Source organism: Elephas maximus, chromosome 1 (assembly GCF_024166365.1).
Source record: "Elephas maximus indicus isolate mEleMax1 chromosome 1, mEleMax1 primary haplotype, whole genome shotgun sequence".
Lineage (NCBI taxonomy): Eukaryota > Metazoa > Chordata > Mammalia > Proboscidea > Elephantidae > Elephas > Elephas maximus.
This window is the reverse complement of record NC_064819.1, coordinates 22,632,729-22,657,142: the sequence shown is the minus strand read 5'-3', so window position 1 is coordinate 22,657,142 and position 24,414 is coordinate 22,632,729. Positions and strand designations below refer to the sequence as shown.

Sequence of the window (24,414 nt, the reverse complement as noted above, 5' to 3'; positions counted from 1 at the left end):
GTCTAGGAACCTCCATCTTCACCAGACCAAACATTACCTTGAAGGAACAAGCCCCCAATCAAGGCGGTGGCTCCATTAGCAGAATCATAATGAACAGGATGCTAACTCAAGAAGACACATGGTAAGCTAGAAAATGCAGCTCCATAACAAATACCTGAAAGAAGAAATCTTGGGGGAAATACTAGGAAAAGCATGATGTCAAAGCAGGTTTCCTTCTCGGTGCTGCTTTTCTCATGGTGTGGAGGTGGAGAGGGAGGAGTAGGCAGATTGCTCAGGAAACAGAGCTGCAGAAGGTGGAGGCGGCCCAGTTGGGATGCTGCCAACTTGTTTCCTGAGAAAAAGCTGCAGAGGACGATGGCCCAGGGGCCTGTTGGGAAAGACAGGTGCTGCAACGAGGCAAACAGGAACCTTCTCTGCTCTTCCAGATGGAAAGTAAATCTCCAAGCTCTCAGAGGGATACCCTACAAGAAGAAGACTATAAAGGAAGCCTCAGGTTCTATCAAGGTGACTTCCTTTCCTAGGATTCTGGGCCATCGCTTCATAAACCACTTGTCCTTTCTTTCATGGCTATCCTGCCCAGTTGCAAAAGTCCATCCCAGCTTACTTCGACTCAATAAAGCCTGGTAGCAACATAGGATAAGAAACTTGGGTTTCCTTAAAATTTGAGATTCTCTTCGTTTTCCTTCATATTTTATTAATTATCATGGCTAATAAACAGGCTTTTCTATTCTAGCCTATTTGGGCCATTTTGTGTGGCTGTCCTTTCTTAAGGTCTTCTCTACAATTTCATTTCTCATACAGGATGGATATTACATGGATGCCTTGGCTAGAGCTATCTGTCTGAAAACAGAATCTGATACCTGTTCTAACGAGGTGATTTTACTATGGATCCCTGCTTTTCATGGAGGGCACATTGGTGGTTCAGTGGTAGAACTCTTGTCTTCCACATGGTACTCAGGTTTGATTCCTGGCCAACACACATTAAGTACAGACACCACCCATTTGTCAGTGGAGGCCTGCACATTGCTATAGCGCTGAACAGGCTTCAGTGCAGTTTACAGACTAAGATAGAATAGGAAGAAAGGCTTGGCCACCTACTTTCAAAATCAGTTAATGAAAACCCTGTGGACCACAACTGTTTGATCTGCATCTGATCATAGGGATGGAGTAAGACCAGGCAACATTTCATTCCACCGTGTATGAGGTCACCGTGAATTGGAGAGCTGACTCTATGCAACCAAGAACAACAACAAGAACTTGCCGTACTTATTTAAAATTTTGCCCCCCGTTCTTAACTCTCTGAGAAGCATTATCTGATTCTGAAGCACTATGAATCTAATCTGGGTCATCTTTGGAATGCCCGACATTAAAACGTTTAAGACATCAATAGCAATAAAAAATATCTCTTCCAGAAATTTTTCTTTTCTTTTTTCTAAATAACATATACAATCTTACATTTTCCTCTCATGATTCTCTTTCATACACCTTTTCAATCTTCTTTTTGCCATTCAGTTTTGAATGTCAAAAATACTGTGGCACACTAGATCTAATTTCTAATCCTTGAAGGGACAGAATAGGCTTAAATTACGGTCAGAAGAAATACTGACATTTGGATAAAAACATGCTTATTAGCACATTACAGGTAATTAAAGCACGGAATGGAGTTAAATCCAACATCACCACTGCCATCGAGTCGATTCTGATTCCGACTCATAGCGACCCTATGATGAATGAGGGATGGAGTTAGACACATCCAAAACGGCACACTAGAAAATGGTTTTTATCCTTCTTTTCTAAGTAAGAAGCAGCAAGCAGATTAGTGTTTCATATCCCCAGTTGTGGGTTTCTCCTGAGTAAAGAGGAGGCTATAATATTTAATGGCTTCTTAAGCTATAATATCCTATTATCTTCCTTAATTTTCAAATAAGAAAAACTGAGGTCCATGTTCAGTATTGGGTGAGGGGAAAGAAAATGAGACTAGTAAAAACAAACTGAGTTCAAACCTAGACTCTAGTCCTAACGAATCCTGTGAAATCTAGGAAGCCTCTGGCTTGCTAGGTCTCAGCATCCTTCTGTGGGAATTGGAAACACTAACTTAAGAATCCCCCTTTCCTCAGAGGCTTGTTGGTAGGTTATGTTCTCGTTTATTTATCAGTTGTTGAAGAGCTACAGCAGCACGGGCAGTGTTGTAGGCCCTGGAAATCCACTGATGAACAGGGGATAGGTCCCATCCTCAGGAACTCACGTTCTAGTGAGGAAGACAAGGTGCATAAACATATAGTACCCTGCAGCTCAAAGTTCTTTGGGTGCCACTAAAGACTTGAAAGATTCAACGACAAGCAAATGGAAGGGTTTGTGTTTTGTAATTTGTGTACACTACTTAAGATTAGTATATACAACTTCCGTGCATTATGTATCCCTAAAAGCATTAATAAACTTTATTTATATTTATAAATATATTATTTTATATATATACAGTCACAAGTTATGAGATGAAGGGACTGGGCTGGGTTGGTGAATCTCAATCTTGGCTGCCTGTAAGAATCATCTAGGGGATTAAAAACAAAGCAAAACAAACAAACAATGCGACAGATGCCTGGGCCCCAGAGTAAAAAAAAAAAATTTTTTTTTTTTTTTTTTTTCAGAGTGGACACGCTAAATCAACTCCCAGTTGGTTTCACTTTCCAGCTAGGGCTGAGGCCTGCTGGCCGGTGTCATCTCTAAGCTCTAACATTTTGATTGGATGCAAGCCTGCCCCACATGGTGCCTGTTTTTTAGGGAACCAAGCCTGGTCTTAGGCCTTGCAGCCCTTTCTATTGACCCGTGAAAAGTAATTTTAAAAGACTGTATATATTTAAGCTTCAATTAAGAGACATTAACAGAAGTGTGATTAGAAGCGGGGTGCCTGGGGAAAAATAAATACCGCTATTTCAATTTAGGAATACCACTATTCAAATGACTCATAGGAGGTAGACAAATAAGCAAGATTTTCAAAACTTTGTCTTTTTAAGTCACTTGACTACACAAATACCAATGAGCTTTGTCCAAACTCACTTATGAAATCCACTTAGGTGTCACATATAAGAAATCCATTTCAAAACATGAATATTAAGGATTGAACGATGTCAAATGCCTTTAAAAATCTCTTAGATACCAAATATTTTTTGATTCAAAAGGGTTAGAAAACTTATTAAGATTTCCTACTTTTCTTCATATTTTTTCTGCTGAAAACATATTTGTTTATGGGATTGCCCTTGACCTACAGGTAGTAGCTCTTGACCAATAGCAGAGGAGGAATATTCCAAAAGGTTTCAGTGAAGGTTCAAGAATCAAGTAGACAACCTTATAAAGATAAGTATTCAGGTTCTTCAGCATACTGTAAAACTATTAAACAATAAATAATACCATTACCCAATTTTTACCTCTGCATTCTATAGTACTTCAGTTTACAGATTATATTCTTTGACCCATATCAACTCTCTTCTCCCCTAGCCTTCTTCCATCTCAACAAAGTACTATACTCACTATTGAATTGTTCAGCCAGAAGTCATCCAAGCGCTTTCCTCTCTTTCATATTCTACCTATTCCATATTCCATATTCTACCTATTGTCAGTTTCTGTTAATTCTACCTACACCCACTCTTTTCGTATCCCCGATCACCACCTTATTCTTTATCAATATCATCTATGGCCTGGACCAGTGGTTCTCAAGCTTTGTCTTGACTCTTTTACACTCCTAAAAATGATGGAGTCCCCCAAAGAGCTTTTGTTTATATGGCTTATATCTATCAATATTTACCATATTTAGAAGTTCCAGGGAAAAAAATTTTAAATATTTATTTATTAAAAACTAACAACAAACCCATTAAGTGTTAACAAAAATAGCATGTTTTTTAAAACAAAAAAATTAGTGAAAAATTAGAGGTTTGTGTATTGGCACATCTTTTTTAATGTCTATCTTAATGGAATAAGCTGGATTCTCAAATCTGCTTCCGCACTGTCTCCTATGATACGTTGTTGTAGCTAAAGTATGAAAAGAGTAGCTGGCCTCCACAGCCATGTGGCTGGAAAAGTAAGGAAAATTTTTACAGCCTTTTCAGATGATTGTAGATACATCATAAAGTCTTTGGAAACTCCATTCGACACTTGTGACAGAATGAGTGAAAAAGGCAAATAATGTCTTAATATTATTATGAAATATCATTACAAAAATAGTTTGACCTCATGGAGCCTCCGAAAGGTTTCAAGGAACTCCCAGGGCCTCTGCACTACACTTTGAGAACCAGTGACCTAGACTGATGCATCAACTCCTTACGGTTCCTTTGTTTCCACCCTGGCTCCCTTGCAATCCATTCTTCTCACTATAGCCAGGGTGACCACTTAGACATGCAGTCCGCATCATAACACCCCTTATTCTGAAATTTCTTTGGACTCTAAACTAAAATACAAAATCTCTCCTTAGAGCTTATTTGAAGGCTGTGCACAATACAGCCATTGTTAGGCTTTCCAACGCCTCCTGCAGCCCTCTCTCCCTTGCTCTCTTTGCTTCATCTGCACTTTCATTTCTTCAAAAGCACTAACCTCCCTATCACCTCAATCCTCGGGCAGGCTGTTCTCGTCTACCTTGGATGTTCTTCCATCCCTTTTTGCCCAATGCTCTTACAAATAATATATCCAGAATTGAAATTCAGATTCCACTCCAAAGTCCATGTGCTTAACTATTCAGCTACACTATAATTAAGTGGTAACACACACACACAAAGACTAAATCCTATAGGGCTCTCCTGAACTTCACTCTCGAAAACATCTGAAGCAACTGTTTATGTTTACAGTTAAGAAAGTCTGCCCCTCCGGACCCAAGTCTCCCCACAGGCCCAAAGATGCCCCAAGTGGTAGCTCCTGAAACCTCTGAGACTCCTAGCATACAGAGAGGGACATCCCAGCCAGGAGCCTGGAACCCATACATGACAACATACCCACGGGGCTGCTTCTTTAGTACCAGCCTGGTGATCTCCACCAGCTTCTCCACCTCTCTCCTCCTCCCTAGGGGCTCTAGGGTACATACAGAGCAAATCGAATCATGTAATCACATCCCATATTTCTTTGAACTCTTAATTGGATTCCCTCCTCCAATAGTTTCTTAGCTTTGAATCAAACTGAGTTAAAATTCAGGGTTTCTTAGTTTAACATGGCAGACTAGAAAGACAGATGACCTTCCGTGTGGGGACCGGAAACCTTATGGCAGATTGGCCACTTTCTGACTCCATGAACCTGAACAAGTCTCTGCCACTTGAGGTTTAGTTTTCTTATTTCCAAGATGGGGCTACCTACTTAAACAAAGTACTATAAACAACAAAAGAGGCAAAAGTTGTGAGGAAACTCTAAATCCTAAAGTCATATCGCCAAGTTAGTTGCTATTATCAAAAGTTATTAATTTATAGACATTTTGCACCTAAGGCCCCTCCCTCTCACAGATGTCTAGAAGATGGCCTTGAAGTCAGAGTCCTTTAGATGTAGCACATCTCTCTTGGGACAAGGAAAGCTCTGTACTTACATGATTAAGCCATTAGACAGAAACCAAAACGTAGCATATTAAGTGGGTCCCCTATGTCTAACCAGGCTGACTTTGAGAGTATCCACAAAATCTATAATGATTCTAGGAGAAAAACTGAATAGCAAATACACAGTATGACAAAGCACACAAAGAAGAAACAAACAAAAGCTAATCGGTATTATTTCATGCCCAGCAGTACATAAAGCGACCATGAACTTTTTCAGCCTCTGGGGTTTCTTGGGCAGCTGCTGTACCACTGACAGTGTGTGCTGCCACAAGGCAGGGGCCTTTAGGACTGCTTGAAACCAAAGAAATGGGTGTGTGCCGAAAATTACTGCTTTTGCAGGGTACTGTATGAGGTGTCTGAATTTGTGGTAGGGAATATAGAAATTCTGAAAATTTGTATTTGTTACACATATGTCCTAACAGACCCCAGTGGGGACTCAGGGGTATAATTAGTGATACTTCATAAAAAAAAAAATTATAGGTACCACTAAACACTTAGAGTAGGCTTGTGGGAGGGGGCAAGAAAGAAAAAAATCCATACTACCTACCAAAAATTCAGACGCACTCAATGATTCAGCATGCTTCCATTCATGAAAACATATGGTATCCACAAAAAATTCCAAGCAGAAAATAATTGGTCCACCAAAGTGAATACATTTCCCAAACCAAATCTACCCTGTAATATCCAATATACTGATATGCCCCCACAAAGAATACATGCAATGTGATGCTATACTAGAAAACCCAGGACTTTTTTAGAATTGAATTGTATGAGACAAAGCTTTTCTAAATATCTTCTCAAAATATTCCTATTTCTTCCTCAAAAACAGATACTGCCTTCTTTCCTGCAAATTGTATTTCTAATTCTGGTTCAAGAATACCAACTTCATTAAAACTTTAAAGACTTAATCCTGAGTTATGGCTTGATGAGATCTCTGTGGAATGAAAGGGATCAAGATCACAGTAGCTGCTATTTTAAAATGTTCTTACAATGGAAACATAATTTGCTGTAGAGAAAATACGATTAAAAAACACAGATAAAGTATCAGTTGAAACCCTAGCGTGGGTTTTTGAAGAGGAAAGCTTGTTTTGTTTTTTCTTTTTAACAAACATCAAGAGTTCAAACATGAGTCACAATTTTAAAAAAGAAAACACAATAAAAGTACTTGCCATAAATGGAAAATATCACCTGTCATAAGACTCTCTTCTTGATCTATATATTGACCAAAATTATTTCCATTTATTAAAAAAAATCTAATTTATATTCCATAGATCACATGATTAATCATTATTTTCCCTTTGCTGTCATTTTTCTTCTTGAAGTTTCTATTTTCTGTAATATTTCTTCTTCTATGCAAAACTGTATGTCTGATAGTAAAATGTTAAATGAGTGTGCTTAAATACCATACATCTATCAAAACAAGTTAGAAGGATACTGAAATATTTTGAATAACAGCAGAGGAAAGGACTCAAAAATAAGACTAATGAGGGTCAACAAAATTTGGTAAAATTACAATCACTCCTTTGATTTATTTTATCCACTTAGTGTAATTACACTCCATAGTTTTAAAAAAAGAGAAGCACACAGAAAACCAAATATTTAAATTATGAAAAAATATCTAATGTTATTTCAATGAGAGATTTTTCCTGATTGTTGATTTTTTCAAATGTTCTGATTTGAGGGAAGGGACTAAATTATATTAAAAAATGTAAAAATTACCAAAATCACTTAGAGATTTAGCTTACCTAGCTACTCTCCACTTTCCAGAGAGAATCTCATCTGAAAAATTGAAAGAATGATACTGGATGTCCTCCCAGGTTCATGGCCATTCAGACTTTCAGAGATTCTATAAACACCTCTCGATTCCTTGATCAGGAATTCTACTCATTACCTACAGTAACTTCTGAGTCACAACATAAATAATAATGGAGTCAATCATTTGCATAAGTGTCTCTACTCAAAAGTAAAGCAAATGTTGGGAATGAGTAAGTCATAGGGATCTACTAACAGCCTCTTGTTGTCGTGTGCTCTCAAGTCATTTCCGACTCAAAGCAACCCCGTATGACAGAGTAGAACTACTCCAGAGGGTCTTCTAGGCTGTAATCTCTATGGGAGTAGCTCACCAGGTCCTTTCTCCCAAAGGCTATCTGGTGGGTTCAAACCACTGACCTTTTAGTTAGCAGCCAAGCGCTTAATCATTTGCCACCAGGGCTCCTACTAATAGCCTAGATACAGCAAGTTCAGTGGCATCAACATTTAAGCAGATATTCTAGCAGGGTGCTTCTGCAGGTATTTCACTCATAAATACTCAAATAATGGCCATAAGAGTGCTCTTTCCTTTATTATAAAGTATACCAACAGAAATGTTAAAAAGGCTTTTTCATGGTCCCATGACCTCAACCAACTTGCCAGTTCAGGATCTCCAATGCTTCATTTCCAAAGAGTTTCGGCCCACACAGTGCCTAAGGGGATCACTATCCCTGCGATGTCTGCTTTGTCTTCAATATTGGATTGCCTTCTATAATGCATGCTAGCTACAGGGCAGTATTTTAGAACTCTAATTGCCTAACTTAGCCTATGCCTCCCCTTAGAGTCACCGCTTCCACGCCACCCCATTCCTATTCTAATTACAAAATAACAATCATAAAAATAATAATACCAATCCCCAAAGGAAAAAAAAAAAAATACTTCCACCGTTTGTCAGGACGCCCAGTTCTTCTTGATCCTACTTTCTTTGTTTGTTTTTTCTGTATTGTGTTGGGAAGAGCACAGGTTGAGAAAAATCACTAGGTCTAGTTTCAATTTTGCCACAAACTAGCTGTGTAGCCTTGTGGGTGCCACAAACTTGTGCTGGCTCTAGGGTTTCTTTTCTCTAAGGTCAGGAGTCTTCTGCACAATCCCAGGGTGCGTCATCATATCATGCTCCAGGGAGGTGTTCACACAATGGCTATCGATATGCCTGGTCCCCCTGGAGCTGGGTGGTCTGGGGTCCTCTCCTGCCAGGTCTCCTGACTGCATTCTGCAATAATGTAGTTTTAAAATCTGACTCCTTTCCCTTGAGGGTTTAAGTATCCCTACTGTGTTTATAAAGTTTCCACATTACACATACTAGAATTTGGTGAGCTCAGAAAAGAGACTCCGAGATACTCAATGTGTCAGCGCTCAAATCAGAAATATAACTATATATAGCCTTTCCCATCAGATACTTGCCTTAGCCTCTCTACCTTAGCCTCACTCCCAAAGAAAGTCTAGTCAGTGGAAAGCGTGCCTCAGTGACATAAATTCAGAGCATAAATTCTTTATCAGGGCAAGTTATCCCATTTCGCCTCTTTACCATTTTTGACTCAGTTTGTAGTTCACAAGGATGTGGCTTAGAATGGCTAGTGCTTTCCAGAACAACTCAAATGTAAACTAAGCATACCATCAAAGCGCTTATAAAGCTGATGCCTTCAAGTGGCTTTATTTTATTTAACATCTTTTGGGGGTGTTTAGCAACTTCCCCCTCGATCCAGCTGAAGAATCCTCTCTGGAATTAAGATGTGGCAAGTGCTCTCTCTCTCCCTATAAATAGGCTCATCCTATGCTATGTGAATCATGGTTGCTGATGGCAAATCAACAGATTAATTATTTGGCTTTGTTAGTAATGATAACAACACACTACCCTCTTTCCCAAAAGCTTTTCCACACCCCACATCCCCATGCTTGTAAGCCAGTCTTCAGAGCACATTGAAGTCTACAGCGTACAGGCACACACATGTTGCCCTTGTACTGGGCAAGTCTTAACAGGTCCTGCCATCTCTCTCCCAGGTTATCACTGTAACACTTCAACTACACGCAGTCACCAGTCAAGATTCTCTCTGTCAAGATGTACGCTAAGTAGATGAAAAGGAGGAGCAGATTAAATGTACACTGAAGAAAACCATAAACTCAGCAGTTCCCTCAAATTTTCTACTTTCTAACGAGGTACTAAGGGCCACTGAAAGCAAATCATACAATCCTTCCTTCCCATGCAGGATCAAGCCAGGCAAATGACTCCTCTCCAAGTCAACCTGAACACAGATCAGGTGAATTCTTCATGACTATAATCCATCTATCATATTTATTACTTTATTTTTAACCGGGGAGACTAAGTCGGACCTGCTCATAAACATCACATCATTAGGCCAACAAGAGTGCAAGAACAAATTTCAGAGGCTGATAAATCAGTCACACTGAATTCAGAGCCCTGAAATCCCCACAGGCCACAAAAGCCCTTAGGGAATGATCTCCAAACGATCTCTGGGCAACAAAACAGGTATTTTCATTTCTCCTAATATTGATTACTTACCTTGCAAAGATAACTATTTATTTGCATAAATCTTCACTTTATAAAATGAGCAATCTACATTAACTGGGTGTAAAACAAAAGAGAATTTAGTGGCTGAGCTGGAATCGACTCGACGGCACTGGGTTTGGTTTGGTTTTGGTTTTGCCTTGGGTAACTACCAGATTTTATATATATACCTATTTTTTACTCTTGAAATTTACTATTTTAACATCATCGCAGAATAAATAAATGAGCCCACCACGGTGTGAATAATATCATGAAAAGCTAATGGCAAATGAAATAAAATGACTTCTTCACAAGGCTTGGTCCCAAGTTTCTAAGCTAATTCTTAGCCTCACTTATCCAGACTTTGCAAGTGTTTTCTTCACCCCAGTGAAACGAGTCCACGTACCTCACTCCTGGAACTCGGGAGAACGCAATAATCGGAGCTGCAAAAAAACTAACCTAAGCCAGTCAACTAGTCCCAGAGCAGCCTCACAGATAGAATTTTCTTTTGCTTGCCCACAGTAAAAGGAGACTATCTGCAGATTGCAAAGGACACTGCGGCCACACCCAGAAGGGTCAATAAAGTCTGGTGGCAGCATAGACTTTTGCAATTCTGCTTTCATTCTCTCAAGCTGGGATACCGACCTGGCTTGAGCTTGGAATGGTGGTGTGGAAACTCAAGGTATCCCATTTCCCTTTGCACAGGGAGACACATCAAAGACCAATCAGTTCAGTTTATCCCCACAAAAGGGAATCGGCTTCAGAAAGGCCATGCCATGAGAATCTCTGATACTTCTGAAGTTTTCTTAACCCACCCTGCAAATCTTTGGGTCCCCTAGTGTCCCCAAAGTGTGAGCATGTAGAGGGTGGAAGGAACAGGACAGAAAAGTTAATGAGAAGAGCTCTCAGAAACCATGAGTGGCTGGAGAAAGAGAACAAGGAAAAGGAGGTCTCTGTTAAAGGAAGTGAAAAGGCATACGGGAAAATGGAGGGTGAGAAATTGACTGGAATGTCTGAAAGACTGTCTAGGGCACCATGCATTGATGGAGGAAGAGTTAGAAGAAGAATAAATTTAAGTTTATCTGGTGTCTGCTGAGTGTCTATTGTGTGTAAAGTACTATGCTAAGTGTTGTGAGGGATACGAGGAGGAAGCTCTATTTATCTTTAGATCCTCAGTGGGCCAGTACCAAGCACTGGGTGGGTGGGTGGATGGATGGATGGATGGATGGAATTGATGAATGTGAGAAACTGAAATAGAAATACACATAGAGGTAGAGACAGAGACAGAAAGAGACAGGTGGTCAGTGCCCTCAAGGACCACACAGGCCATCTGGGACCAGGAGCAACCATGGAATCATCCACGAAGAAAGTGTTTTCCTGCATATGGGATGAGAAGCTATTAACTGGCAGAGGATGGTTGGGAGATATCCGGAAATTAGAGGAGAAGGGGAGCCCAAGTGGAAAAGGGGGTCCTGGCTCCCTTCCATGGGTACCACTGGGTCCTCTGCGGAAGGGAAGAGCGGGTGCAGCCTCTGGAGAGCCGACCCTCTGGGCTTCTACTGACCTGGTCTCCGCCTCACCGGCCTCTTGCGGCCGCTGCAGAAGCGCACTTTGCTGAACACCCCGAGGACGTGCCTCTCGCACAAGGAGCGCCCGTCTTTGCTGGGGCTGGAGCGGCGCTTGGAGGCCGACACCCGGTCGCTGTTGGACTCCCTCGCCTGCCGCTTCTGCCGAATCAAGGAGCTGGCTATAGCCGCAGCCATGGCTGCTCAGCGCAGGGCCCCGGCCAGGGGCTCTGCTCCGCCCTCGGGATCGCGCTCCGCCGGGGCCGAGGGCAGGACCTCGACGGCCGGGAGGGACAAGGTAGGCGCGGGGAGGCAGTGCTTATATTTGAGGAGGCTGCTGTACCGAAAACCCGGCGCCCAAAAGGTTAGTCAGAGTCTGGGCAGTGGCGACAAAATGTGTGAAAATCCAGATGTAAACTTCCCCAACCACTGGCGGCGGGGGCGGGGCGGTCCCAGGGCTTCCAGAGAACTAGACGCTTGCACCCCAAACTTGCACCCCCAGGCGATCCGCGTCCAAGGGCCAGTGGGGAGTTTGGTCACACTGCGTTCGGGATACCAAGTGGAAGGGGAAGAAAAAGGTCCAAAATAATAAGCTGTGCCCCTGTTGGAGAGGCGCAAGCGTTGTAAGGTGTCCAAAGTATATCTACACATATATACATATAAAACCCGTTTCCAAAGCAGAGTCTGGACCGAGGCGGGTAGAGTCCCCGGTAGAAAACACTAAAAAGTGAATAAAACGTTCCTTTAGAAAACAAGCCACCAACCGCAAGAGAGAAGGCGAGAAAGGCAGCAAATTAACCCCCTGCGGCCCACAGTTCTGGAGATTAGGAGGTCCGTCCCGGCTGGGTGAGGTCTACAGAATGCATCGCACCGGCTGCGGTTCTCCAGGGGCCGGCAACCCGAGTTCTGGAATTCCCAGCCGCCAAGTGGGAGCGGTTAGCTGGAGTCTGGGAAGGGGCGCGGGGCGGGGGCAGCTGTTGCCAGCTGCGCTGTGCGCGACTCCCCGCCAGCAGGGCTGCACAGAAAGTGGGAGGCGAGGGAGGGGAGGGAAGGAGGGACGGGGACAAGAAGGAGGGAGGGGAGGAGGAGGGAGATCCTCGAGGGCCAAGCACCCCTCAGGGAGAAACCCGCCAGAGGCTAGTGCTGGGATCCGCGGGGTCCCGAGAGCCGGCGCTTTTTCTCTCTCCGCTTGCTTTCCGGCACGAGACGGGCACACTTGGTGATTATTTAGGGAATCCTAAATCTGGAATGACTCAGTTGTTTAAATAAGCCCCCTCAAAAAGCAGCGATGCCGAAGGTGTCCTCTCCTACACGCCTTTAACTGGAGCTCCCCGCCATGGTGCGTCCGGAGCCGCAGCACCGAGCTGGTCTCGGCACAGGCTCACAGGGAGCAGGGAGCGAGGGAGGGAAGGGGCGCCGGGGCGGGCTCGGGATCAGGTCATCGCCGCGCTGCCCGGGCCCCAGGCTCGCGCGCCCCGGCAGTCGGCAGCTCACGGGCAGCGGATCAGATGGGGGTTACCCGCGAGACGCGAGGCCGCTCACTCAGTCCCGCGCGGCCCATCCCGGCCGAGGAAGGAAGTGACCGGCGCGCAGCGCACACCCGCGCGTCCGCTCGGGTGGGGCGGGGGCTGGCTGCGGGCGACGTCTGCTCGCCGCGGCTGCGGCTCCGGGCCGGAGCTGCCCATCATGGCCTGGCGCCGAGGGGCGCAGGCAGGGCCCCTAGGCCACCCGGGGCGCCGGCGGGAGGCGGCCGAGCGCGCAGCCGGGGCCCTCGGGGCTGGACGCCGACTCTGGGGCCGGAGCCAGAAGGCAGGTGCGGGCGGCCGCCAACTCGCCCAACTTGCGGCGCGGGCTCGGGGGGCGCCCCCCACCGGCGCGCCGCCGCCTCCCCGGGACCGGGAGGGGGCGCTCGGGGCGGAGTTCCATTCAAGAGCTGAGGCTCTGGGCGCGCCGAGCCTCACAGGGTCCCCGCTGCACAGCCAGCTCGCTCGTCTCGAGCGCTAGCTCCGCAGGAAAGTCCAGGCTGGGGCCACCGCCACCGAGACCGTGGCGGGTGGGACAGAGAACCGGCGGCCGTGGGACTTCCTCCAGCACCGCTCGCAGACCCGCGGGAGAGCGCGCGGGTGCCCAGGTGGGGCCGCACTGGAGGCCGGGCTCTCCGAGCACAGGAAAGCGCAGCGCCCTGGGATCCTTCCTCCTCCCCTCTCTCACGCCCTCTGCTTCCAGACTCCCTTCTCCTCCCTCCCTCTCGCCACCCCTTTCCCCCCTCTCTGTCTCCTGTCTCTCCCCATTTCTCCTCTCTACGCAATCCTACGTGATTGAGGTTTGGATGAGAAATTCTCGGAGGCAGAGCGAGGAAACTGCAGCTCGTGTCGGCTCCGTCCCACCCCTCCCCCAAGAGAAAACACAACCACCGGCCGGTTAAAGGACCCTTGGTGCGCAGAGAAGGGTCCAGGGGTGGAAGAGCTGAGAGAACACCGTCCACCTTCTCTCTCCAATAAGCTGGAGCATATAGAATTTTTCCGTTCAGGCCGGAAGGCAGTGGACGCTGGATAAAGTAATAATGGCCTCTTGGGCCCTCATGTTGGGGCCCACCTTCAGCTCATTTTGGAACAGGAAGAAGTGTTTTTGGCTTTCTTGCAACCTAGATTTCTTGGTTCTATCTGGAAAACTCCAAAACACGCTCAGTCCCTAGCAGAGGGACCAAGTAAGCCCTGCACAGAGGAGATAATGGGGGCTAGGGGGTGGGGGTGATGTACACAAGGGCAGCCAACAACTAGCTTCAGGGCAATTAGGTGTCAAGGTGTGCTGCTTGTGACTGACCACCGGATGGTAGGGAAAACTCAGCAGAGGAGATAATGTCATTCAAGTTCAAATGCAGCATGAAAGATTACAGTCACACAAAAAGAGTAACCACCTTCCATTCATGCTGAAGTCTGGGAGTGGCTATTAGTTATAATTACAGTCTTCAACTTGTCTCCACATACCCCTACTCCCTCCCCTTCAAGACACTTCCTTAAGCGTTTAGGGTAGCTCAATACATGGATGCCAAAGGATTAAATGAATGATGTCCAAGCAGAGACAGGTGTTATGCTGGATACACTTGAATAGAGAGCAAGGAAAATGCAGGCTCTGGCAGCCACTGGAAATGGCTATGGGAAGCTGAGGGGCCCTAGAAATTCTCTTGATGTGGTGACACACCAGTAGGTCTAGCTGAGAGCCACCTGGACAAGGAGAAGGATTGTGATCTGTAAGGTTGTTTAGGCCAAGCCTGGAGGCTAGCAGCCCTTCTGTGTCTTGGGGCCTGGCGCTCCCCACCTGGCAGCTGGGTAAAGCAGTCTGGCAGACAGGGGCTCACAGGGCAGACAGCTGGGAGGAGGAAATAGGGAAGGCATCCCTGGGGAGAGGGGAATCCCAACTGTCAGTGGGAAGCACGCTCTAACACGTCCCCTGCAGACCGAGCAGCAGCTCCGTGTGGCTGAATGAGCACAAGTGGACACATCCTTGGAATTCCAACAATACAGAACAAGACAGGTGGAAAAAAATGTATTTTATGTATGTATTTGTGTATGTGGCGGGGGGCGGTGGTGGTGGTGTTTGGTCGTGGTATTTATTCTCTAAAAATGAAGCAGAATCCATTTTCAAAAGTGTGTCTGGATGCAGAGAGGGGTTACTTAAAAGCAATCAGTAAAACCATATGGGGACTATCAATTCGAGAAAGGCCCACATTCCACAGATAAGACTCTTTTCCTTGGCTACCGGAAGGCTTGTCTCATTCTTGAGCAAGGCAGGCACAGAGAGTACTGCCTGGCTTCGGGGGCTCCCTCCTTTGGTAATTCCAACAGTCACAGAAAAAGGTCAGCTAAGGGGAGGTATCCAGAGAAATTGGCAAGAGGACGGCATATAATGAGGCATTGAAGAAATCACCGCTGAATTCTGAGTCTGTTTTGTATCCTCGAAATGGACATAATCACCCCCTTCTACTTCACAGAACGGAATATGTTTCAAAACTGGAAAACGCCAAGTGAGTGACAGAGATGATGATGGTGTCTCATGTTTTTAAAAGTACATGCATCTGATTCGTCCGCTTCTTAAAAATACAGATTCCTGGTGGTTCCTTACAATTTGAAGCAGAATCTCTGTGGGTAGATCTCAGGAGTTTGAAGTGTTAACAAGTTTTCCAGGTGTCAGACTTTGAGAATTTAATAGATACGTACAATGTAAATAATAGTAGAAGACAGACATGAACCCAGACTCCGAAAACCTGGCTCGCTGTTGCCATCAAGTTGATTCCAACTCATAGAGACCCCACAGGACAAAGGAGAACTGCCCCACAGGGTTTCCGAAGAGCAGCTGGTGGATTCGAACTGCTAACCTTTTCGTTAGCAGCCAAACTCTTAACCACTTTGCCACCAGGGCTCCTCAAAACCTGGCATGAATTCTCAACATTGCAGTCCTCTGCCCCCCAAAAAAGGCCTAAAAAGAGAATGTGTGTCCTCCAAACTTTGAGTGCTGTTGAATTTTTTTTCCCATAGGTTTAGGAGAAACCAGGATGTTTTGATGCAGAAGGTAACTAATGTAGCAGCTTAGGATAGAAGGGAGGGCTGGGGGAAGAGATAAAAAAGCAGAAAACAGCTGCTGTTTGAAGTTCTCCTCTCTGTCTTGATGTGCCAAGGTAGGCATTTAAAGAACAAAACAAAAACAATAAATGCCAGCTTTCTGAGAGTGACATTATTTCTCTCTTCAGGTCTCTATTAAAAGAATGTGGTGTTTTGATTCTCTTACTGGAGCTATTTTCAGAGTACTTTTGAGATATTTAGCATCATTTATTCCATTCCTCCAGTGAGAAGAAGACGTTAAGTACGGAGGAATTTGAGAAGTTATCTGGGACCTAAGTACATGGCTGTTCAGCTCAGAAGCAATACTAAAATTCATCTTTCGGTGTCTAAAAAGTCATCATTTTCCTACCTGGGCCACTAAATCGCCTGAATCTTCTCCACCAATCCATCTCCAATATCTTTGCATTTGGGGGTCGAGAATGAAATGATATCAATCTACCGATGATTTCAGTACAATAACTAAAATAACTAGATATTTTTATTTAAAGGCCGAAGCCTAAGGATTTGTACGCCATCTTTCTTTGAATAACTTGAGACTTTCCTGTTACAGTTTTGAAGATACCACGCGTAGACATAGTTTGAATTACTTTGGACAAAGTTGTCAGGTACCCATTGAAGGGATACTTAAACTATATTTAGCTTTCTGACCTCCAAACAGATAAAACATGGGCCGTCTTAACTGCCGTCATCTTTGAGAAGGAAAACCCCTGAGAGTTGAATACTGTCTCCCTAATTCTTAGGCCAAGCCTTCCAACTTCCAAATCTAGTCATTAGGACTATGGCATTCATTCCACTTAAAACCTTATATTAAGCATGGATAGTATTCAGAGATATGTTTTAATCCCCAGGGGGAACTGCATATACCTCTGCTTTCTCCCTGCCCTCAACAAGTTTACAGTTCATACTGCCATGACCTTATTGGGCTCTTGTTTTGTGCTGTGGAGCCCTGGTGGCTCAATAGTTGAGCACTTGGCTACTAACCAAAAGGTTGGCAGTTCAAACTCACCCAGCCACCCTGCCAGAAAGAGACCTGTAAATCTGCTCCCATAAAGACGACAGCCTAGAAAATCCTATTGGGCAGTTCTACTCTGTCACTTAGGGTCACTGTCTGTTGAAATCAACTAGACAGCACCTAACAACAACAAGAGCTATGACTGCACAAGTCATTCAACCTCTCTAAACCACGTCTACAAAATAGAGTGAGAATAATACTTGCCTTCCTGGTAATGTACTGTTTGTTACAAAGCTCAAAGAAGATGGGGTTGTCATGTAAATGAACATGAGAATGAACATGCAGTCATTGAAGTATCCATTTAAGTCAGCTCCCTGCCATAAAATCCGGGTGTTCCAAAACAGGACAACATGCCTTGTGATTTGTACACATCATCATTCACTCCTGGACATAATCTATTTAATGAAGGCTGGAAATGACTTGAAATGAATGATTAACCTTGACACTGTAATGGCAAGCAGAATTTTCATTAGTGGAATATTGTCAAGGTCCTTGTCTGTTGGGAACACAAAGGAGCCTAGCTCTACTCATACATCATCCTGCTCTGAGAACAGACCCCTGACTCAAAGCTTGGCGATTATGAGCTCACTGGGCTCCGCCATAACCAAGAAACTTGATAGCCAGGAGACCTTCTCTCTATTAATTTTTTCATACAGTAGTTGCACTTCCATTTACTTTTTCTGCTCAATTGTCAGTTTAAATAGCCTGGCAAAAGCCAATATGAACAATTACTTTCTAATAATTTGTGAATTCCTTGTTAGAGAAAATTCATTTATGGCAGTTTATTCAACAATTGAATTACATGTTATGTATCTCTCTGGTTTTAGTCATTTGTCAAAGCCAGAAAGAGAATGGATTCAATGCCTCTTTATGACATAGATGAAGAGTCATGTCCTCATTGCCCAAGTAAAGAAATTATCAGTGTTTTGGGGAATGTCTGCATTGATAAGAAATATAAAATATAACATGTATCCAATGCTAAGTGCCCTGTACTGTTCTAAGTAAATTACAATTATTGACACACCAATCCTTAAAACAATTTTATGAGGTAGGTTCTGTCCTTACCCCATTTAATAAATGAAGAAACCAGGGCACAGAGAGATTAAGTTGTTTAACACAGGTCACCCAGCTAAGAATTGATAGAGCTCAGATTCAAACCCATGTAACATATTTCCAGTGTTCCCTTTTAACCTCTATGTTGTTCTGCATGTCATTAAAAAACACAGTGCCATGAGTTACGATAATCATGTAGTGAAGCAAATAAAATCAATGAGAATATAGTTATAATTTTACATTTATAAAGCATGTTACAGTTTAGAAATCATCTTCCCATGTATTATCTCCCCAAGAATCTCAAAAACCTCGTGAGGAAAGGAGGTTAAAAAAAAAAAAAAATTCCACAGACAAACTGAGAAGACTCTAATAAGTGATGTGATTTCCCAAGGTCACACAACAGATAAGTGACGGCCCGTGACTTTAAGCCAAGTCTTCTGACCTCAGTGTCTGCCATGTTTTAAATAAAATCATATTGAGAAAAAAAATGGGAATTTCAACTGTCCTTTCATTTCAATAGCCTTTAGTGTTTCGCTTGTGGGTTTACACACTCTAGTGAATGATCTTGAAGAGATCATTCTGTGTTGGAAGGGACAGGGACACAGCTGCCTCAAATCCTTATCCTCTTTAGCTTTTACATCTCTCTGGGCCGGAAGACTAAGGTGGTGGCTTTACCACCCTTGGCCGTGACAGGGCACTCTATTTCCTTTGGTTCTTCTGAGACAATGGTGGGTGGCCTCCAAACACTGTGCTCCTTACTTCACTAATTCAAGTTGAGCTTTATAGGAAAACTAAATCAAGATAGAAATTAAAGAAATGTAAAAGGACATCAATTCACATTTTCTCCATTCTCACTCCCCAAAAACATACATTGGTTTGGCTAGTGCCACTTAGCAGAAGGTTGGCACTTGGGTATTTTCCTTCCCAGCTAGATGGACGATGTTAGAAAATCTGCCTCAACACACTCCCCATAATTTTGGCTCTACTCTAATTTCCACTGTCATTAATCCAGTGGTACTCTATCCTTCTAGAAGACAAACATGGTTAGAAGATCCTCATTAGAACGTGAAATCCATCAGGACAGAGGCATTGTCTATTTTGTTTACTTTCCTATCTCCAGTGCCGAAAATTGAGCGGATAATAAATACTTGATGAATTAATTAGTTAATTCATCCATCTATCCATCCATTCTTCTTTTTAAGTCAAGTAGATGCATAGGTCATCCCAAAGAGGGTAACAACATTTACTCTTATCCCAGGGAATCAACTCAAGGGTAGCCTCCATATTTCCAACTTCTTTTGCTTTATCAACATTCCCTAAAATTCTCAGCCTAAATTCAGTTAATCTACTAAAATCTAATAGTTCAAGAAGGTACATAGTTCCTAAATTTCTGGTCCATTTCCCATATTTAGGCCTATATTTTCAGTTCTGATTTCACTCTGATACCTCTCTCTCTCTCCCCTCTGTGTATATGTGTGTGTCACACACACACTTTAACAAAAGAAAAAGAGTGTAACAATAAGGAAAACAGAAGAGAGCCCCACAAATCACACAAAGTGAGTAGCCAATGTTTAAAGGTTTTTAAACCTTCCAGAGTAAGACTAAACCTTAAAATGGCTTGCTAATCCTAATGTCCACGCAGGTTCCCATCTTTACTGAGCTGCGCTCTCCGTGGGCCATTCCTAGTTGCTCTCATTTCTAATTTTAGATTCCAAATTTTCAGGGAATGGATCTTGTTGAACTAGCAGTCTCTTGCAACATCGAGCACATGACTGACACTCAAAATATATTATTAAAATCGTAATCAATTCATATTCTTGCCCTCTGCATACACAGAGCGCTGGGCACAATAAGTGAGACACACCACTGATCCCGTGCCTGTAGGTATTTGATACTGAGTCAGATTTTATTGGAAATAATTAAAATACATCAAAATAGTTAGGAAAACTAGCAGGGGATCAAATGGGAATTTGGGCAAGGTGACTAGTAAGGTCACTTCAAGTACTAAGTTTTTAGAATTCTCTAAAAATAAAATGTACAGTGGAAAGTGTATGCAATTTAGAGCAAGCAATTTATCTTTGCACAAGTTACTTAACCTACCTGAGCCTAAGCTTAATTGCCTACAGAATGCCTACAATACAGAACCAAGATTAGTTAAAATAATATATCAAAAAGAAATCACTGGTTTTTGAAACCAAGAAAAGTAGGAATGAGTGAATGAAATACATGAGTTGGTGGGCATATGGATAAAATATAACCCAAAACCCAAACCCATTGCCATCAAGTCAATTCCGACTCATAGTGACCCTATAGGATAGAGTAGAACTGCCCCATAGAGTTTCCAAGGAGCGCCTGGTGGATTCGAACTGCTGAACTTTTGGTTAGCAGCTGTAGCACTTAACCACTACGCCACCAGGTTTCCCAGATGCAATAAGGCAACTAAATATTTCTAAATTAGTAGTGCTAGATTAAGCAAAGTAGCTCAAAATAAAAATATTTGAGGAGCTTCCTTTCAGAATACTGGGGAGGTAAATAAGAAACTTTCAAGTATTCTAGGGTAGTAAGAGAAAGCATTTAGTAAAATTCTCCTTCACTTAGCATTCATTTTCACACAAAACTATACCCCCCATGTCTATTTTTGCCCTCTGATCCCACATAGAATCAAGGGGACATTGGTGTAGATGACTGTGAGTTTATGAAATCTAAAGGCTAAAGCCAGAGTACCTGCCTACCTAGATATGGCTATACATAGATACACATTGCAGTGCTCAGATAGTCAAAGGCGAGGAATCAGATGATTGTACAAGGCTGTTTCTTTAAACAATATTTGGAGCAGGAGGAAACAGTATTTTCGTAATATTTTGGAAAAAAATATTAGGAGTTCAACTTCTAGTGTTAGCTAGCAGGGATCATGAGGTCATCATCCCATTCTAAATAATTTAAAACAGTGTAATCAGCTAGAGATCATAAGTAAAGGGACTTCTTTAAAAGTAAGCTAGATAGTTGTCTGCTGATTGCTTCAGTATACTAAGGGCATAGCAATGGAGAAGAGATATCTTCCCTTCCCTTCATTTTGGCAGTTCTTCCTCTGATCCCTAAAAATGGGTGAGACAAGGAAATAGCTGTAGCTGGCCTTTAAAAGAAAAGTAGCCCGAAGCATTTATTATTTTCTAAGGATAAAAGTCAGGAAAGAATGTTGGCTTGGTGCCAAAATAAGTGGACTACATTACAAGATAACATTCTAAATAGGATCTGTTTATAAGATTAGCCATAGAATTTGGGGCAAGAGCACGACTTCATTTTGTTGCTGTTGCTGCTTTAAGGATCTAGTATAGTATTTTGCATTAAGTATTCTATAAATATGTTCTGATTTAATTTTTACTTGAAAATAAGAAGTGTTCAGAATGAGTAAGAACAATCTCAAGGCTTAACTTCAGCAAAGCTTGAACCCACTGCCGTCAAGTGGATCCTGACTCATAGTGACCCTATAGGGCAGAGCAGAACTGCCCCATAGGGTTTCCAAGGTTGTGAATCCTTATAGAAGTAGACTGCCACATCTTTCTCTCACAGAGTGGCTGGTAGGTTCGAACCACTGACTCTTCCGTTAGCAGCCCAGTGCTTTGCCACCTGGGCTTCAGCAAAACTTTAGGTATGTTTTACTAGTAGGGGCATTGCCTTTAGCCTCTGATAAGTTCACTGAAATAGCGGCTATAAAAAAAAAAAAAAAATTCTCATAAACATGGTGGAAAACACATGGTCTTAATCTGGGCAGGGGTTTCCTTGATCCGCTGTCTAGCACTGATGAGCTTCTGTTTTCTGATAATGCTAGTCCTGTGAAGTCCTAGGCTAAGGTAACACTACTGTAGGGAAGGGGAAGGTTCGCCCCTAAAGGGAGTGCAAAGTCACAGTTTCAGGCATCAAATCAAAATGGCATCTGGACCCAGAAAAATTAATTTAAAACTCAAGGAAGGTGGTGTTCCTTGCTTTCTTGTACCTGTATTTTAAGGAGTAATCCATACACGTTTAAGGTCGATCTGACTGCCAGAGGAAAAGATCCTTTACCAAATAGAAGCAGGTCAGAAGCTATACAGGAAAACCACCCTATAGGGGCTACTGAGATATGGTCTGGATCTATGGACTCTATGAAGCGAACCATCTCAAGTGATCTAGATATTAGTTGCAAATTATTCTCCATGCTATAATTTCCTTTATTATATCCTAGGCTTTAGTGAAGTTTTATATTAATGGTCCTGCCTAGCCTCTCTTGTGCTGTCTGCACTTAATGGAAAAGTTTAATGTTAATGCTCAGGCCAGCAACCTCATAATCTGTGGCACCATGGGAATAAGAGGCATAATTAGCGAACGCCTCCGATGCGCATCCCTGAGATGAGTTAGTCCTCCCCACGAGATATACTCTCACATTGCCAGCCATGGAGGAATCAGTTTGATTTCATTCAAGGAGTCACTGGATTTTCCTTACAGACTGTCCTTCTGGAACTTCAGACAAATCTTATGCATTTCAACTTGAGCCATGCACAACTGCAAATTCTATGTTCAAAAAAAAAGATGTTCAAAGCATAGGTTAAATGTTTTTGATGGAAAGGAAGAATACGGTAGGAAAGAGAAGGGAAGCTGAGAGCTATCAGGTGTCTGCAATGCATCACACATGATACTGGACACTATACATGGCATTTTACCTAATCGTCACAACAACCCTATAATGCAACATTATTATCCACACATTACAAGGAAGAAACTGAAGTTCAGGAAGAGTAATTAATTGTCTGAAGTATGGGTCAGGCCTAGAATTCAAATCTAGTTTACCTGACCCCAAATCCCAAGCTCTTTTCAGGACTTGTTTTAGAAGATAAATCCACAAAATGAAACTATAAGGGACCATTCATGTCCCTCATGTGTTATAAAAGCTAAGATACCCCTAAGTTAAGGCCATTCAGAATCTAAGTCAGAGGCACCCATGCTATTTGTTTGTTGATGATCACAGCCCCATTTTGAAAAATAACTAGATTCAGGCAGAGAGAAATTGAGGAAAGTGATGGCTGTCTTGAAATGCGTGAACAGCTCATCAAAAAGAGAAATAGATATCCTGTGTGGCTCCAGAGGCAAACTTGGATTCAGGATAGCAGCTATATATAAGGAAGTGCAGACCAACCACGGAATAGACTGTTTCAAAATTGTGAGTTCCCTCATCAGAGATATTCAAGTCACAGTCAGGAGCAACACCATAGGAAGAAAGTTCCAAGAGCAAAGATGATGTTGTTGTTGCTAGGTGCCATGGAGTTGGTTCCAATTCATAGCAACCCTATGAACCACAGAATGAAACACTACCAGGTCCTGTGCAACGCCCACCGTCTTTGTTATGCTTGAGCCCATTGTTGCAGGCACTGTGTCAATTCATCTCATTGAGGGTCTTCCTCTTTTTCACTCACCCTCTACTTTACCAAGCATGATGTCCTTCTCCAGACAATGTGTCCAAAGTACGTAAGACCCAGTCTTGCCATGCTTGCAAAGATGGGTATTGTACAAGGTGGTTATAGTCAGCATTACTAGGTTGGAGGATAAAACAAAATCATCATAGACTGAATCCAAGGCAATACTTGGAGAAACTTTAGAGGAAAAAAAAAATTCAATAGGTAAAAATGATATTATTATAAAATAATAGATAAGAGTAAATGAATAATGAAACTGATGGTTAGGCAGAAAATAGTAGAAGAATAGAGCAAGATTCAAGATTCAATGAAGTAGTCAAGGGGAGCCTATCAAGACTAACGCAGTGAAGAAAGCACAGTTAGGAGGCTGAAAAGGTAATCATCCCAGTTCCTGCTGGATAATTGTTAGTTACTAATACACACACCATGAGCTTCAAAATTAGAGATGAAGCACATGTCCCACTAGTGGGCATTTCTGAGACACAAGTGGTGTGACCTTAGAAAGGTCATTTAACCTCTCTCTACATCAGCTTCACTCATCTGTAAAATGGGAGATTGTTAAGAGAAAAACTAATGGTCTTTATATTTTAAGTCCTTCAATGGAATATCACTTTGGGAAGGGTCCTGGAACCAGAAGTGACATTCATTTTTAAAAAGTTTAAATGACAAAAAAAAAAAAGTATATACTCTAAGGTACCCAAACATTTTTACTTGAAAAAGGACATTAGTAGCTCTAACAGAGAATGTCATGAGAATAAATGACTCTAATCCCAATGACACTCTCTGAAGCTGCTAAATTCTCCCAGTTTTGGTTCAAACTGAGTCCCTATATCTCTGAGTGAGTG

The 24,414-nt window shown here is 42.8% G+C and overlaps 1 protein-coding gene across 4 annotated transcripts in view; it reads right to left on the bottom strand.

Annotated features, from left to right (window-relative positions):
• The window catches only part of FGF12 (fibroblast growth factor 12), a 605,554-nt gene that overhangs the window by 267,544 nt on the left and 313,596 nt on the right, over positions 1–24,414 (bottom strand). Inside the window, exon 1 of one of the 4 annotated variants that reach the window (XM_049880284.1) lies at positions 11,438–13,222. The exons of the other annotated variants lie outside the window; for them this stretch is intronic. Coding sequence (XP_049736241.1) covers positions 11,438–11,636 — 199 coding nt within the window. The 5' untranslated portion in view covers positions 11,637–13,222. Of the gene's footprint in view, positions 1–11,437; positions 13,223–24,414 lie in introns of those variants that run through there. 4 annotated transcript variants of the gene reach the window in all.